Consider the following 15,187-nt stretch of genomic DNA (forward strand, 5'->3'; position numbering starts at 1 on the left):
TTTTTACAAAGAAAGATTAGAATGGATCAAGAAACAATGTTGATTTTATTTTATAATAACGTGATGTAAGCAAGTTTGGAGAGTGTTTTAGTCAAATATTACTTTACTTGAAAATGTGTGTTTATTTTTTTACAATTTTGTTTTACTATTTACTATTTTACCACTTCATGCTGACTGGCCACCCAGCGGTGTCTTACTATGTCAGGAAAGATACCCAATACCTTCAAGGGTTCTTATAGTCACTCGGGCAAATGCAGTTACAAAGGTACAATAGTGTATTTATTGTAATAAAAAAAATCACTAGAATACTAAAAATAAACAGTAAATAAATGCCAGACAGGTATACTACATTATCTGAAGCCTAGATTTCAACACTAGAGTTCTTCCCAGGATGAAAGCAAAAAGAAAACAATACGCATTTTTCCCATGCTCCAGGGTCTGGGTCAGGGGTGGCCTTATTCAGTGGGATCCTCTGAGAGTGACTGTCTGTCAAAAGGGGCCCTTACAGGGCTGTCCCTTCTCATCCCAATACATCCATTGGTCCCCCGCTGAGCTGACTACAAAGTGTCTGTTGAATACGACCTGAGACAATAGGCACATACTCAGGTTAATTAAGGGGCAAGGCCAAGATTATTAGTACCAGGAATAGCTTCCAGCTGATCAGAACTTCCTGTAGGGAAAGGAGGGGTGAATGAATGCAGCTACAGCCTCCTCACCTGTATCCTGTAACCGGACCGCACCTGATCCTTACACATAATCCACTGAGCTTCAATTTAAGAACAATGCATAACAGCACCACTGCAATAACAACAAAACAAAGGGTAACATAGAATGAAAAAGTCCTCTATATAGGCATGGCTACAATGTCCCATTAACCCCACTGGAAGAGAGGGTGTCCAGCGGGTTAAAGCTTTTAGTTACATATGACAGACACCCTGCTTTCGCAACAAAGGGTCCAGTCTTTTTCATTACCGTGGCCCCAAAAGATTGGGGGACCAGGAAAAACTGGTGCTGCTAGTTTCTGGAAGAGAGAGCACACTGTTTTTTGCTACCCATCCTCATTGAGGCTCCAGCCTTGCACTGCCTAGGCTGGAGCTGGTTCCCACTATGACAGGGAGACCCCACAATGCAGGATTCCCTGCTAATAGTGTGACCGGCCCAGCATGTCCCCACACTCGTTCTCCCCCTGTTTTGGTGGGAGCTAGCTCAGTCTTTATTTTTACTTTTTAGTATTTATTTACTTACTAGTGGAACTACTTCCAATTCTTATATTGGCCAATTTATTTCAATGGGATTTTACACGCTTAAAGCCCCATTGAAATGAATGGGTTAATAAAATGATTGGGAAAACCATTCCACTGCGATACTCAATTTGCACTAAGTGTTGCTGCAATTTTCCTTATCTCAAGGAAAGACTTGCTGCAAGTCTCTCTTGCACTGCATTAGGACTGACTTCTGCTAAGATTTCCTCTTCAAATGAGGAAGCAGCACATAGCATTCACTTTGTACAATAATTTTTATTGCATCCCAGCACAGCACATAAACCGGTGGTAGTCAGTTTACCGGTACTGACTACCCCGATACTAAAGAAGACTCTGATTCCATACTACAGCGACGTGAAAAAAAAACTACTTACCAGGATACAGATGACTTGATGGGACGACTCGCTCTGTTGCCGACTCTACAAAATGATGTCACCTGAAACTGCTACTTGTGTTAAAGCGGCGATGGGAGGACCCGCATATAAACATTACCTGGCATTATCTCTGGACTAGCAATGCCCATGGTGTCAGAAGAGTTCAGATATCATTTTCCGGCTGACATTTTAAAACTGCATTGTAGAATTAAATGGACATTGTTCTGCCGTTTTACATCAGCACAAAGTCATCAAGTACTTAAAAAACTGCATTTGTCATAGAGATTATTTACTGACAACATGCTAAAGTGGGAATAGCCCAAAGCAGCCAATCAAATATTACGGTGATTAATTTAGGGTAAAACAGACAATGAAAGCAAATGTTTGATTAGTTCTTGTAAACATCCCTCCAGACACACTAGAGAAGTCATGTTGTTACTAATCTTCTTGTAAAACAAATCACACAAAGCAATTTAATACACATCAGTGGACATAGTTCACTGAGATTTTGTAATTCTAAATATAAATAAATATATATTTACAAAAAATTGTATTGATATTTTGTAATACTACCTCTCTGTATATAATTTCTGAATTATCTCTTTTTTTGGTGTTGAATAAAATCATGGTATACAAACTAATTCAGACAGTACAGTTGTAAACAAGAGGAATGTTGGTCCTACAGGTACTGTAAAAATTGGATATGTTATACTTCCTCAGAAATTCACAAATGGCTTTTATAGAATGTGTTACTTATGGTTACACATTTGCTAATTCTTGAGGTGTGAAATGCTGAGGATAGAATTCTGCCTGCGTGAAACGTCTAGACTTCAAAGTGCCCTGCTGGTGTCGGTTCATCAGCTTAGTCAGTTTGGCTCTAGCGGACCACTGGGGATTTCCAGGTATAGAAAATCAGTGTTCTACATCAAAAGACCTCTCCTGAATAGTTGTTAATTCACGAGACTAGGGCCCGGAAGTCTTATCTTCATTGGGATGAAAATATAGTTTGCATGTCAGGTTAACTTTTTCCATGACATATTACACAAAGTACACTTTCTATACACACCAGAGAACCACAAATGATAGTATAAGTCGAATAGCTCACATATACCTCAATTGATAAGATGATCTGGCAAATGATTGCTGTCATTATAAACTTGCTGTCTTCTGGTTTAAATGTAATCAACTATTAAAAGTTGCGTAAATGTACTTTGACGTGAACAGTCCACTTAAAAATGTGCCCTGTACACACACACACTTTCTAGCAGGCGTTTGCTTCACTTTGCATCCAGTCAGTTTCAACGAGTTTAGAGTTTAGAAAAGTTATTATATCAATATTAAAACATCCAATTGTGTATTCTTGCATTTAAAGGACAAATCCACCAACAACTGAAAAACTAGTATTAGGCAGAGTTCATTATGTTATGATTAAATATTGTGTTCTACTTACATGAGATATGCAGTCTGCTGTATCTGACAAGCCCAGGATGCCTCCAACCAGGGCCGCTGTTGGCATTTCCAGCCTTGGGTAACTAAACACTTATGGCATGGTGAAATTGTATGCATGTAATTGTCTGTTGATTTCCAGGAGGGACTCAATTTTGCTATATCTTTGACAGTTTCTCTTTTAAATACATTATTTTCTAGTTTCTAGTACATGTTCAGTGAAATTTAGATATGGCTAATGGCATGCCCACTTTAGAAGTCACACTTTTTCAGCTAAAAAGTGCTTCACTTGCATTTTCTGCAAATACATGAAGCAATATATAACACCATCAATCTTTATTGTGTGTGTGTGTGTATATGTATGTATATATATATATATATATATATATATATATATATATATATATATATATATTTATAGATAGGTAGATTAGATATAGATATTTATAAATGTTTTATGTAGATTTAGGAGTGGTTATATGGAAAATGTAAGTGAATGGAATTTGATAGTTTTACAGTGAAAGTGGTAGGAGGAGTGGCGGTACATCACTGTATGCTGTCTTACCAGCATGATACACTTAATAGTGTATCTTCATGCTTAACACATACATCATCATCATCTATTTATATAGCGCCACTAATTCCGCAGCGCTCTACAGAGAACTAGCTCACATCAGTCCCTGCTTCAATGGAGCTTACAGTCTAAATTCCCAAATATACACACACAGACCGAGAGAGACTAAGGTCAATTTTGATAACAGCCAATTAACCTACCGGTATGTTTATGGCGTGTGGGAGGAAACCGGAGCACCCGGATTAAAACCACGCAAACACGGGAAGAACATACAAACTCCACACAGATAAGGCCATGGTCGGGAATTGAACTCATGACCCATACACACACATTTACACGTATATGCTGATTCGCACAGATCAAAAGTTCATAACTTCTGCTTGTGCAGACCCAGTTTTAGACGTAAATATGTCCTACTCGGCCTCTGCCCATTGTCTTTATGTATCTGAGTGATTAGAATTTTTTTTTATGTTTATTATTGTTTTTAATTATTCAAATAAATGTCCATGCGTTTTGATTATTGACATATTTGATTATTTATATTTACTTTTATAGAGGTATGTGTTCTTTATGTTGTGTGTACTTCAATTTCAATCCCATCTGGCCTTCTGTGTACCCCATATGTTTACCTTGTGGTGTTAAATAGGCTTCCTCATGCAAAAGCGTGGGGAACCATTGCCAGCGATATTGGGCAAAGCGAGATAAAGCTGTATCACCCCCCTCCACTGGAATGACCTCCCATGCTCCATCCGTTTGTCCCCTAACTTGTGCTCCTACAAACGGGCACTCAAACCCTTCTCTTCCTTAAAGCCTACCAGCCTTCCTCCTAACCCTCTCTCCATGCTCGCTCCCATCCCCTTGTTCCTCCCCTGTTGGGGTGCACGCTTGCTCCCCCCCTCTCTGACTCCCTTTGTGCCGGCCGTCTGTTTTCCCTCCCTTTAGGATGTAAGCTCTTATGAGCAGGGCCCTTCTCCCTCCTGTCTCTCTACCTTCTCTTCCGCTCCTACTCCATTACAGCTGCTTTGCCTGGAGCCTCTGAAGTTTTGGAATTACTTGTTTATTGTTCTGTACTGTTATTCCCTGTACTGTCCATTATTTGTACTGTGTTCGGCGCTACGGAAACCTTGTGGCGCCTTATAAATAAACAATAATAATAATAATAATAATATCACCAGCACAAACACTCATTCTCGCCCTTTAATAAAGACCCCTATGTAAGACAAGAATAATCAGTTGTCCATAAGCATAATCTCCTAAACCTAGATTGTTAGGCTTAAATAACCTTAATAGTTAAATAACCTAATAAGTTTTCCATTATTCACTGTAAGCAGATAATACTGAAAAATGTATTAAAACACACACAAATATTTTAATGATTAATCACTCACATCAGCAATAATATACAATGTTCTCATGTTATATATATTTTTATATATATATATATATATAGAATTTAAGCACATTTTTGCGTAGCATTCAACTTTAAAGGCTTCAAATATTACATAATGTTGATATAACATTTCTAGCAGAAATAAATATATTGCACTTAAAAAGAAATTTCCATCCTGTGCCACATCATAAAGTTTTGACAATTACAACCGTATTTTTCTGCTTTAAAATACATTTGTATAGATTACACTTAGTTCCAGAGATTATGCTTAATGCAAAGGTAACAAAATGACACCACAATTGAAAGATCAGTAATAACATAGACAAAAGGTGAAATCTAGTTTTAAAAGTTTCAGATGAGAATAGATCCCGTTTTTAATAGTAATTCTGGCACCGATTATCTCCCTGTTAATAAGAAGTTGAAATGGCTGAGCCTGTGCTTAGATTTGGGGTAATTTCCTGGATGCAACCTGTAATAACTAAAAAACTCTAAACAATAACTTGCCTGCCTTAATATTTTGAACACTGTAGAATCTTTACCCGCTCTATGACATAAATGGGCTGCCCTAGATTTTTTGTGAGTTGTTGACCGTACAGAATACACCTATTCATTAATCATTCAATTTAGCTTTATGGTTTTACTTACTATATAGTCACTCCAAAATTAACAACATAAGATTTCTTGCAGGGCTTAAAAAGTCATTCACACCTCAGCAAATGACAGATATTTTACGCATCTCAATTTGAACTCAAGTGTACTTGTGAACATGTAGCTATGCAGCTACGGGTGTTTGAGTATAGCACTACGATGACCTTACTCTTCAGAAAGCCTGGAATGTGTTTTCATCTTGCAGTTTTCATTGAATTAGTTGATCATTATCAAAGTGAAAATGAATGATAAATAGGGTAGATACCAAGCATCTCAGTTCATGAACTTGTTTAACTAAACGAATACCCTGCACAGATCAGGTTACTTTGGCAATAGCACTATTTTTTATATTAGTGGTGAAATATTGTTGGATCATGATAAAAAAAAAACCACTTTCTTTTTTAAGATATGCAAATTATCATACCCAATACAAATGTGAGGCCAATGATGGAATCATTGAAACAAATGAAAACCTAGTTTTGATTTATTGGTTTATCATTAAACAGTAATGGGAAATGTTGAAATTGCTATATTTGTTTAATCCCATTTAATAATGGAAATATTTATGTTTATTTTAGATTAACATATTTTGTCACATTTTCAAGGATCAGAAACAGGATGAAAAAAGCATAGAGATTAAAGTTAACCCATACTTGCCAACTCTCCCGGTATGTCTGGGAAACTCCCGAAATTCAGGTCAGTCTCCCGGACTCCCGGGAGAGCAGGCAAGTCTCCTGCATCCCGCAATTCCCTGGCCAAAATAACGCGATTCACGCTCAATTGCGTCATTTGGTTCTTTGCGGTGGGCAAAGCCAAAATGACGCGATTGATGCGCCCCGCCCCCTCCCGCTCTCTAGTCACGCCCCTCTCCCGGACTGCACTGCCTAAAAGTAGGCAAGTATGAGTTAACCTATTGCCCCATATACTACAGTGCTATTTTTAAAACATCCCCGTTGACTCGGTCTTAAAAACAGAAACAACCCTTTATAATTATATTTTCCAAGCTCCTCTCCAGGACTGGTTTCGTACTATATTATGAGACTGCTTGCTGAATCTCTCTCTATCCGCTCTTTGTGTATTAGCTCTATTAGTTATGAAAGGTGCCGTGTTGTCAAAGAATTAGCAATGAAACCTCACTTTCAATGTTTTCATATGTAAACGTGTGTTGGGAAGTCCACCATATAGCACATCCCTAAAAATCACCCCTTTTGCCATTTACTTAGTGAGGATCTGTCAGCAAAGAGCAAACAGGAAAATGAAAAACGTTAAGAGGTATATTTACTAAACGGCCGTTCCGACCAACAGCCGCTGAGAATCACTGAGAATGGCAAATCGCTGAGAATGGTGGTTTGTCAGAACCGCCGCTTAGTAAATATAGCCCTAAGAGGCCAATAATTTCTGTAACAAATGAGTTGTATGACATGTAGGTAGCTCAGTCACAAAAAGTAAAGTCATGGTTACAGATCCACCTTACAGTGGCTTTGAAAAAATGTTGCAAAAATGAACGAAGTGAGCAGCTCAGATTTAGCTCGGTTCTGGTTTATAAAGTGGAACAGATCCACTTGCATTTCATGTCTAACATTTTTCAAATTTATAGGTTTGTCCTACTCTGCGACATTCATTTTCTTAAAAAGTGATAAGTTCTGATCTCCTTAAAGATGTTTCTACGGAGTCTGGAAAACACGAGTGTTCCAAGGAGTGTGGAAGAATAGAATGGAAAGAAGATTCTGCTGCAGGCTTTGGATCTAGTCAAATAAATAATAAAATATACTTTTTTAACAGTTATGAAATATATAAAACAAACACAATCTGCTTAACAAAGCATCAACTTTCAGAAATTCTACAAACTTACAATTCTGGAGGAATAATATTAATATCTGTCATCTTTACATTTCTGTTGATAGGGTTTTTTATTATATCGGTAGTTTCAAGGATTAAAAAAAAAAAAAATGTACTGTACCACCGCAAAATGTCATAAAGTGATGTAGTCTTGTTTCTCCATCACATACACAGTTTACTTTTATCCACCACAAAGTGATAGTTGTGCCCATAAAATAGTCTCTAATGAACAGTTTTCTTAAAAATAAAAATAATTGTTTGAAACTATTGTCCACAAATCTTTGTTATTGCTGAACATTGGCACTGGAGTGCAAGTGGTGGGTGGTGTGTTTGTGTTGTAGAATGTCATAAAGAAGAATTTGTCCTGTTTCTTTGTCAACTCTTCTTTGCGAGTATTACAGAAGTTCATGAATGCCAAACAGAGGAGGAAATCAGAAGGTCTATGTCCTATGTAACATGGAGCCAAGTTGTGCTGGTCCCTAAGATGTGTAGTTCATGTCCATAGGATGCTTACGCATGCAGTAAAGCTCATAATAAATAATTTGCATTTGGCTTGCAATGAAATGGGTCAAAAAATAGCAGCCGCGGGTCAGTCCGAGAATTATTGCAACCTAGGAAACAAAAAGGCCTGGTCTGTACAGTAGTGTGTTTTATGCCTATTTCATTTAATCAGCGGCTCCAGTTGACATATTTTAAGCAGCAATAGACCTTTATCCGGGCGTGAAAGCAGAAATAACTAACAAACAAAAGATCGTTAGAGATAGAACTTGCAATGGAACATTTGGTAATATCTTAACTGGGGAAGGGTAAATATAACAGCTGGAGGGAACCTGTTGTCCATTTGTTCATTTGAGTTTTGTATGCTTTTTCTGGTTTCTCTCCGCGTCTATATACATGCATTGCTGTTTTTGTGTGGAGTTTAGTTATATGAAGAAGTTCAGTGCTTTTCTCGTCCATCACCCGGTTCCTTACAATAGTGAATAGTGCGTGACCCTTTTTACTTGCAAGCTGATATATATATTTGGCTCCTGCATCACGTCAGTCATACAAACGGGGTCATCACGGCCGAGGAGTGTCGCAGTCCTTGGATGGCTGCATAAGGCCCCTGCTGAAAGTAGTGATGGTACCTGGGCATATGAAAAGATGGGAACGTAGGCCCACTACCTTGCATGGTGCTTGCAAGAGCTGAAGGTGTAAGTGGCATGCTTAGCCGACTGTACGGAGGTAACGAGCCTTGGATTGGGTGGGGGATTGGAGTGGCAAGAGAAGCAGTGCTTGTGCCCAGTGCCGTCAATGTTTGTGGGTGCTGAAAGCCAGAGAAACCTGAAGTGGAGGATACCCAGGAGGTAAGTGACAGGTTGTCAGATGTTGTAAAAGCTGATCCTATTAGGAAAGCAAAAAATATATATTAATAGCACTGTAAACCTAAACATGTTAAGGATAAATCCATTCCAAAGTAAAATAAATAGTGAGTCACACATCGCACTCCAGGGGGTAAATATATTAACATGCGGGTTCTTCAACACCCGCGAGTTCAGCGTCTTCGGCGATTAAATTTAAAGCGGTGCTGCATTGTAAAGGGAAAATTCCTTTTATAATGCAGCGCCGCTTTAAATTTAATCGCCGAAGACGCTGAACTCACGGGTGTTGAAGAACCCGCATGTTAATACATTTACCCCCAGATGCTAGACGCATTGGGAACCCTATCAGATTCTGCAATCACAGCATGGGAGGTAAGTAAGGATTTGATTTTTATTTTATTTCATAGAAATAGCTTTTTTGGTAGCTTTTATGTTATGACGCTACTAAAATGATCACTTGTATTGGCTAGTAATAAAGGCTAGTAAGGGTAGCAAAACAGCAAACAATAATATATATTCTATTCCTTACCTCTGCTCTGTACTAATTGACCATCTTCCCCCAAGACATCTTCATCTCCATATGTCCGTATTGGAGATCTTGCATATGAATGTTTCTGAATAAGGCTTTCCACGCTTTCCCTGTATAATATCAATTAAAACATGGTTTAGTCTAGAATCAAAATGGAAGAGTAAATGTAATTTGCATGTAGTATACTATAGCATTGTAAATGTGATACACATTGTAATCTTAATATATTATTATTATTATTATTATTGCCATTGAAAAGTGTTTTCCAAGTAATCACATGAAGAGGACTTCACATACTTTACAACTATATACTTATACCTCCCAACATTTATCGAGGCAAAATTTGGACATGTAAATCTCATCCCTGAGTCACAATCCACACAGACTACCCAAATTTGCCCGCCCTCTAACCAAATACACCCTTTATGTGGTGAAACCACACCTCTTATATCACAAATAGAAATAATCCGCACAGGACATAGATTTCTCCCTATATACTCTATCATTCAGAAATGTGTTATACTAGTATGTGGTGCTCTCCCAGAGTATTGTAGAATCTCTGAAAAGAGGGAGGAAAGAAGTATCTTCACATGGAGACACTCTAAACACATAACTGAATAGGATAAGAACAGTGATGGCTAAATATCAGTCCCATGAGTCACTTATATAATGATAATAGTAAGTCCCTATTGTTTGCAGCATAGTTCACAAACTAACACTGAGAAACAGCTGTAGCTCATACTTGCCAACTCTCCCGGATTGTCCGGGAGACTCCCGCATTTTGCGAGAGTCTCCCGGACGAGTGTGGCAATCTCCCTGATAGGAAGGGGGAAAAATTTAGTTTAAACGCCGCGATTCACCCGGAATCGCGGCGTTTAGCCCCGCCCCCACTGTAAAATGACGCGATTTGCGTCATTCCGTCACGGGGGCGGGCCAAAATGACGCGATTTCGCAGCCCCGCCCCCTGCACGCCCACGTCCCAGCCGGCATCTCCCGGAAAAAGAAAAAAAAATGTTGGCAAGTATGCTGTAGCTCCGACAATAAAACAATACAAAGTAAATTCTTTTTGTTTCGAATTATGTCCACAGAAAGTATATCAACTAAACACTATGCAAGATATCAACTAAACACTTTACAATAAGTAAAATTATTAACTTTTTATTAAATTAATATTAAGCAAAAATCAGTTTTGCACCTTATTGATTTCAATGTTGGCATTTGACTTTTAAGACTCATTTAAACCGTACTTTGTAATATATTGACGCTATATAAATAAAGGATAATAATGAGTACAATGGGCCTGATTCATTAAGGAAAGTTAAGCAAAAAATTTAGTAAGTTTTCTTACTCAAGTTTTCTGGATAAAACCATGTTGCAATGCAAGGGGTGAAAATTAGTTTATTACTTTGCACATAAGGAAAATACTGTCTGTTTTTTCATGTAGCACACAAATACTTGATAGCTTATTTGTACACTAAAATTTAAAGTTGATCTAGGACATGCCCTATCCCAAATATAAATCTGCCATCACATTTTAAATTTACCTCCCCCTCCAATGCAACATGGTTTTGCCTAACTTTCCTTAATAAATCAGGCCCAATTATTATTATTATTATTATTATTATTATTATTATTATTATTATCGTTTATTTATAAGGCGCTACAAGGTTTCCGCAGCGCCGTACACAATACAAACAATGGACAGTACAGGGAATAACAGTACAATACAATAAACGAGTAGTACCAAAACTTCAGAGGCTCCAGGCAAGGCAAATGTATGGAGGTTGGAGCAGAAGAGAAGGTAGCGAGACAGGAGGGAGGAGGTCCCTGCTCATACGAGCTTACATCCTATAGGGAGGGTAGACAGACGACAGGCACAGAGGATGTCGGAGGAGGGGAGCAAGCACTCCCCTTTACTGAGGAGGAGTGAAGTGAGGAGAGTGAGCATGGAGAGAGGGTTAGGTGGAAGGCTGGTAGGCAATGCGGAAGAGATGAGTTTTGAGTGCCCGTTTGAAGGAGCACAGGTTAGGGGACAAACGGATGGACCATGGGAGGTCATTCCAGTGCAGGGGGGCAGCTCTGGAGAAGTCTTGAATTCTGGAGTGGGATGAGGTGATCAGAGTGGAGGAGAGGCGACGGTCATTGGCTGAACGCAGGGACCGGGCGGGAGTGTGGATGGAGAGGAGATTGGAGATGTAAGGGGCAGTGGAGTGGGAGAGAGCCTTGTATGTGAGGGTAAGAAGTTTAAAAAGGATTCTGTAAGGGAAGGGGAGCCAGTGTAGGGCGAGGCAGAAGAGGAGCAGCGAGAAAGGAAGATAAGCCTCGCAGCCGCATTGAGTATAGAATGAAGGGGGCAAGGCGAGAGCGGGGGAGGCCGGTGAGGAGAAGGTTACAGTAGTCCAGCCGGGAAATGATAAGCGCGTGGATAATAGTTTTGGATGCTTCATGAGATAGGAAAGGCCGGATGCGGGCAATGTTGCGAAGTTGGAAGCGACAGATTTGGGCAAGGGATTGAATGTGGGGGGCAAAAGAGAGAGGAGTTGAGGGTGACTCCCAGGCAGCGGAGTTGGGGGACAGATGAGATAGTGGAGTTGTTGACAGTTATGGAGAGATCCATGTGGGATGGGGACTGAGATGGAGGGAAAACAATGTGACCAATGTGACTATTGTGACTATTTACTAGAGATGGGCGGGTCCGGTTCCCCGAGAACCGAACCCACCTGAACTTTGGGTATCCGAGTACCGAGCTGAGTAGCTCGGTACTCTCCCGCCCGTTCCGAATCCAAATCGAGGCCGAACGTCATCGTGACGTCATCGGGGCTCGGTTCTCGCGATACTTCAACATTATAAATACACACCTCCACAGCAATCCATCGCCATTTGACAGAGGGAGAGAGCAGGGTGTAGTCACAGGCTGATTAGAGCAGGGACAGAGAATCCAATATTCTTCTTGCAATTGCTCTAACAAAAATCGCTAGAGAAGAGAGGAGGATAGAGGTTCATTATTTTTTGTTAATATTTGGCACTCCCCAGTGCTTTTGGGGTGTCCCCCATAATTGTGCATAAATATTTCTGGCTGTCAAAAGTCATATCTGTCGGCAGTATCTACCAATTAATTGTTAGCACTCCTCAGTGCTTTTGGGGTGTCCCCAATAATTGTGCATAAATATATCTGGCTGTCAAAAGTCATATCTGTCAGCAGTATCTACCAACTAATTGTTAGCACTCCTCAGTGCTTTTGGGGTGTCCCCCATAATTGTGCATAAATATTTCTGGCTGTCAAAAGTCATATCTGTCAGCAGTATCTACCAAATAATTTTTAGCACTCTGTGCTTTTGGGGTGTCCCCCATAATTGTGCATAAATATTTTTGGCTGTCAAAAGTCATTTCTGTCAGCAGTGTCTACCAAATAATTTTTAGCACTCAGTGCTTTTGGGGTCTCCCCCATAATTGTGCATAAATATTTCTGGCTGTCAAAAGTCATATCTGTCAGCAGTATCTACCAAATAATTTTTAGCACTCTGTGCTTTTGGGGTGTCCCCCATAATTGTGCATAAATATTTCTGGCTGTCAAAAGTCATATCTGTCAGCAGTGTCTACCAAATAATTTTTAGCACTCCTCAGTGCTTTTGGGGTGTCCCCCATAATTGTGCATAAATATTTCTGGCTGTCAAAAGTCATATCTGTCAGCAGTGTCTACCAAATAATTTTTACCACTCCTCAGTGATTTTGGGGTTTCCCCCATAATTGTGCACAAATATTTCTGGCTGTCAAAAGTCATATCTGTCTGCAGTATCTTACCAAATAATTTTTACCACTACAAGTGCTTTGCGCTCAGAATGGATTCAAAGCAGTCCACATATGATCAGAATGAGCAACCAGGTTCTGTCACCAGTCCTGATGTTAGTGTACCCAGTACGTCATCTGGGCAAGGCGATGTTAAACTACACAGTCTTTTGAAATCAGTCCAAAAAACCAAAACCCCCAAAAAATTTACTATGTTGAAGCGAAAAAGAAGTGTTACTGAGCAAGAGTTAAGTGGCGATAAAAAATTTTTTGCCAACATGCCATTCTACACACACACAGTGGCAAAGAGAGAATGAGGCCTTCACCTTTGGCTATTAGTGGCAGATCCAAAAATGTTACCGAGCCTACAAGTGGTGCACAACTACTGTTACGCGTCAAAGCCGAGCTGCAAGATAACAGTAAGGCATTAGAGGATAATGTTTGCTCTGAATCAGAAATGACACCAATCCCTGTGGAGAGTCCATCCAACAGTGGGATGTCTAATCGTGAGCATTCTGTTAGTGTACCCATAAAGAAGGGCTCTTTCAGCAGTTCTGCTGATGTGTGCCTGAACAGCCCGAGTGTAGCCAGTGATACACCAAGTGAGGATGACACTTTGTCTTTAGAAGAGGATGTGGGGGAGATTTGGGTATCCGACGATGAGGATGCGGTTGATTGTGTAAGTCCTGCAGCAGTGTGGCACCAGTGGGAGCAGTTCTGGCATGTGAGGTTCTGGCACCAATATGCACTTTCCAAACACAAGCAGGGATGACGCAGGTGGCAGACCACAACAGTTTGACATCTGAGCTGGTTTGAAGGATTTGTCAAAAAAATGTGTGACCTTGCCCATAACTGCAACCAATCCTACTATTAACATGCAAAGGATGGTGGAAGGCCTATCAGGGATTAAACTGTATTTTTCCTAATTTCACTAATAATGTTTCGGTGTAATATACACGCAAAGACGAGTGCTCAATTGCTAAGAGTCATTGATGAAGAGGAAGACAAGCAGGCTTGTCTGTAGAATTTGTAGGCAAATTGTGCTGCGTTAAATAGGTAACACCCAAAGAGAAGAGCTCCATTGCTCCATTGCTAATTGTAATTGCTGAAATAGAAATAATAGGGCTGAGAGTCTTGGTCTAAATCTGCAGTTACATTTTATTGTACAATAGCTCACTACGAGACAGGAGAGGTGGCAGGGTTTAGTGATAATCTTCCTCAAACAATACTAATTCATCCCACCATCATAGAAGTCTGTGTAGTATGATGTAATTGCCGATAATGGTCTTCCAAAGGGAATGACTAGTTGATTTTAGGGCAGAGCTGCCACGATTTTTGGGCAATTCTTTTACAGCACAGCAAATATCAAAATGTTGAGCGGACTCATCTGCATCACCACTGGGTTTCTTGGGAAAGCAATTTATTTTACAACAAGCAGTTGCCAGAGAAACTGAAGGAGAAGACGTCCCAACAAGATGTTGATAAGTCTGGGATCCTTGCAAAGAAAATTAAGTATTTAATCTACAATTAAAATATCGTTAGCACATTTACTTTGCTTTATTGCACACTATAATTTTCTGTAGCACCTTTTCAAAATATATTATTAAGGCAATCACTTGACTCAAGCTAACCGTGTCTGCACTTTCTTCACAGGTAACTACTTCGCTGGACTAAAGTATATTCCCCTCAAATGCTAGTCTTCTTGCAGCTGCTGCATTCTCATACATGCTGTTGCAGAAACCAGAAATTGACCCTAAATGTTTCTGGACACAAACAGCATCTCCTGCATGTCATTTTTAAAAAGTTCTGTAACACCAAGTTGATAGTGTGTGCAAAACAGGAAATGTGATGGAATTCAACCCCGCTGTAATGCTTGACCAATATTGGGGTCGTAATCAGAAATGACATATCCTCAGGAGAGTCCAAGCAGGATTAGCCATCTTTCAATGACATCCCTTAGTTTTTGGAACAGTTTGTC

At 39.7% G+C, this 15,187-nt stretch overlaps 1 protein-coding gene across 1 annotated transcript in view; it reads right to left on the reverse strand.

Moving 5' to 3' along the window:
- Positions 1-7,580: 7,580 nt before the first annotated feature.
- The window catches only part of TBX20 (T-box transcription factor 20), a 29,902-nt gene continuing 22,295 nt past the window's right edge, over positions 7,581-15,187 (reverse strand). The window contains exons 7-8 of the mRNA XM_075211282.1: positions 9,424-9,533; positions 7,581-8,916 (exon numbers count right to left, since the gene is read on the reverse strand). Of these exons, the coding sequence (XP_075067383.1) occupies positions 8,576-8,916; positions 9,424-9,533 (451 nt within the window). The 3' untranslated portion in view covers positions 7,581-8,575. The remainder of the gene's footprint in view (positions 8,917-9,423; positions 9,534-15,187) is intronic.

This window comes from Mixophyes fleayi, chromosome 5 (assembly GCF_038048845.1).
Source record: "Mixophyes fleayi isolate aMixFle1 chromosome 5, aMixFle1.hap1, whole genome shotgun sequence".
Classification (NCBI taxonomy): domain Eukaryota; kingdom Metazoa; phylum Chordata; class Amphibia; order Anura; family Limnodynastidae; genus Mixophyes; species Mixophyes fleayi.